Here is a 2,179-nt window from a genome sequence, read left to right on the forward strand (position 1 = left end):
AGCAGGGCATGGAATTGCAGAACATCACAAAGGAAAACACTCCCCACCTCATGACCTCATGCCAGGTGGGGTGAGGCAAGAGCTGCTGCCTCAAAAATGCCCCAAGGCCATGGGACAAGGCTGTCCCGCCCCTCCAGGACCAGCATAAAAGCCGGCCCAGAGCCTCTCTCCCTCACACACTTCTCCCGACTTCTTCTGCTTCTTCCAAGAACCAGGTGAGCCTCAAGCCCCCAACCCTGCTGCTCCTGCACCCCTGGCCCCTCTCTTCCAGCACGCTCAGCCCCAGCCTCAGCAGCCCTCACACCTCCCCACAGCCCCACAACAGCCTCCATGCTCCCTCACCCTCCTGAATCCCTGCCCCTTGCACCCAATTCCCCTGCCCAGCCTCACCCCCCTCTCTTCCAGGCACCCTCCACACCACACCCATGGCCTGCTACAACATCTGCCGTCCCTGCGGACCCACCCCGCTGGCCAACAGCTGCAACGAGCCCTGTGCCCTGCAATGCCAGGATTCCCGTGTCATCATTGACCCTTCCCCTGTGCTGGTCACCCTGCCAGGACCCATCATGACCTCCTTCCCCCAGAACACCGCTGTCGGATCCACCTCCTCTGCTGCCGTGGGCACTGAGCTCAGTGTGCAGGGACAGCCCATCTCTGGGGGCTTTGGTGGCTTTGGTTATGGCCTTGGCTATGGCCGTGGATTTGGCTATGGGCTGGGAGGCCTGGGCTGCTATGGCAGAAGGGGCTATGGCTCCATCTGCTAAGGGCCCTCAGCACCACCCCTGACACCAACCAGCCACTCCCTGGAACTCATCTCAGGCATTGAGGACGCATCTCTGTACCAAGGCTCTCAAATGGACTCAGCATTTCCAGCTCCTGCTCTCAGGGCACCAAGCCAGGCAGTAGCCATGGGGGCAGCCTGAGTTGTCCCGAAGCATGGCCCATCTGCCTCCTGCTCTTTTCCTGCTCCCTGCTCTGCATGGACACTCCAGCTTTGTCCAGCCCCTTCTGCTGCAAACCCCTTCTCCCAAGCCAGAGACTATCGGGCACCTCTGCCAGGCTGCTCCCATGGCAGAGCAGGAACACCTTGATGCTCTGGCCAAACCTCCAAGAAAAGCTGCTCTGCTGATGGTCACCCTGGTCACAACCCAGACCAGCCCCCTTCCACTGGCTGCTTCTGAGTTTATACATTTTGTCCTCAATAAAGTTTTCTTGCATCACAACCTCACGTGGGTCTTTCTTTCTTCTCCCAGAACTCCTTCAGTGTCACTCAGTGCTAAGGGAAATTTGTGCAGGCAGTTGGTGTGGATGACAAAGTGCACCAAGGCCTGTCTTAGGAAATATTGCTCCAGTTCCACTGTCCCCAGCACAATTTGGCCTTTCATTGCACCACACAAACCCCTCACTTGCTTGAGATCAGGCCTGGATGCTCTAGTGCAGGTGTTTGCCTACCTCTGACAAAAACCCCTCGTGGTCTCTGTGTTCACTTTTGGTTTCAGCACCTCATCATCTCCGAGACTCCTCTACAGGTCTGCTTCAGCAGGTCCTTTCCTTCCTTCTCATCGATGGCCCTACCTGGCAAGTCATGAGCTGAGAATTCCTTGCCTTTCCCCACACCCACAGCGTCATATCCTTCTCTTGGGGTTGTGTCCATCCCACCTTGGCAGCAGATTTTAAGTGCAAGATTTAGAAAACACATTCTGGTATTTATGGCTCATGTCAGGGTGGGCTCAAGATGTGACCAAAGCTTTGGAGAGGTGGGGTGTAATCACTGAGGTCACCCCGTGGTACTTCTGTGCTGTGGCTTGTGGCTGTGTGGGAGGAGTTGCCCTCACTCTCTGGCAGCCCTGTCAGGCTGGTTTGCATTTTGCAGCTCTGCCAAGTAGGAGATGTTGTACCTTCAATCACATACCCTCCCTCCATGCTTTCCTCCCAGCTGGCAATTGCTGGCATTGAAACATCTTTTTCCTGTGCCTTGTGTGTTTCTTGGTGCCCCTCTTGCTTTTAGAGTTTTGATATCCAGGGTCTTTTGGGTTGTTTCTTGGGCTAGGGACTGAGGTCACTGTGGGAATTCAGGACATCCCTCTGGCTGTCCTGGATTGCCAGAACCCCTTCCAGGGGCCTCAGAGATCCTGGCACAGAGCCTAAGACACCTGATTATAACTTTGATTATGACCCA

General features: G+C 55.7%; 1 protein-coding gene across 1 annotated transcript; it reads left to right on the forward strand.

The window, feature by feature from the left end:
* Window positions 1-376: 376 nt before the first annotated feature.
* LOC102040987 (feather beta keratin-like) lies at window positions 377-764 on the forward strand. The gene has a single exon (XM_005431350.2). It carries the CDS (start codon window positions 426-428, stop codon window positions 762-764), a length of 339 nt encoding a protein of 112 aa, XP_005431407.1. The 5' UTR covers window positions 377-425.
* The last annotated feature ends 1,415 nt before the right edge of the window (window positions 765-2,179 follow it).

This window comes from Geospiza fortis, unplaced genomic scaffold (genome assembly GCF_000277835.1).
Source record: "Geospiza fortis unplaced genomic scaffold, GeoFor_1.0 scaffold589, whole genome shotgun sequence".
Taxonomy (NCBI): domain Eukaryota; kingdom Metazoa; phylum Chordata; class Aves; order Passeriformes; family Thraupidae; genus Geospiza; species Geospiza fortis.

Bases quoted from the DNA above. Each gene is read 5' to 3' on its own strand.
- LOC102040987 (XM_005431350.2), top strand. From the start codon at position 426: ATGGCCTGCTACAACATCTGCCGTCCCTGCGGACCCACCCCGCTGGCC.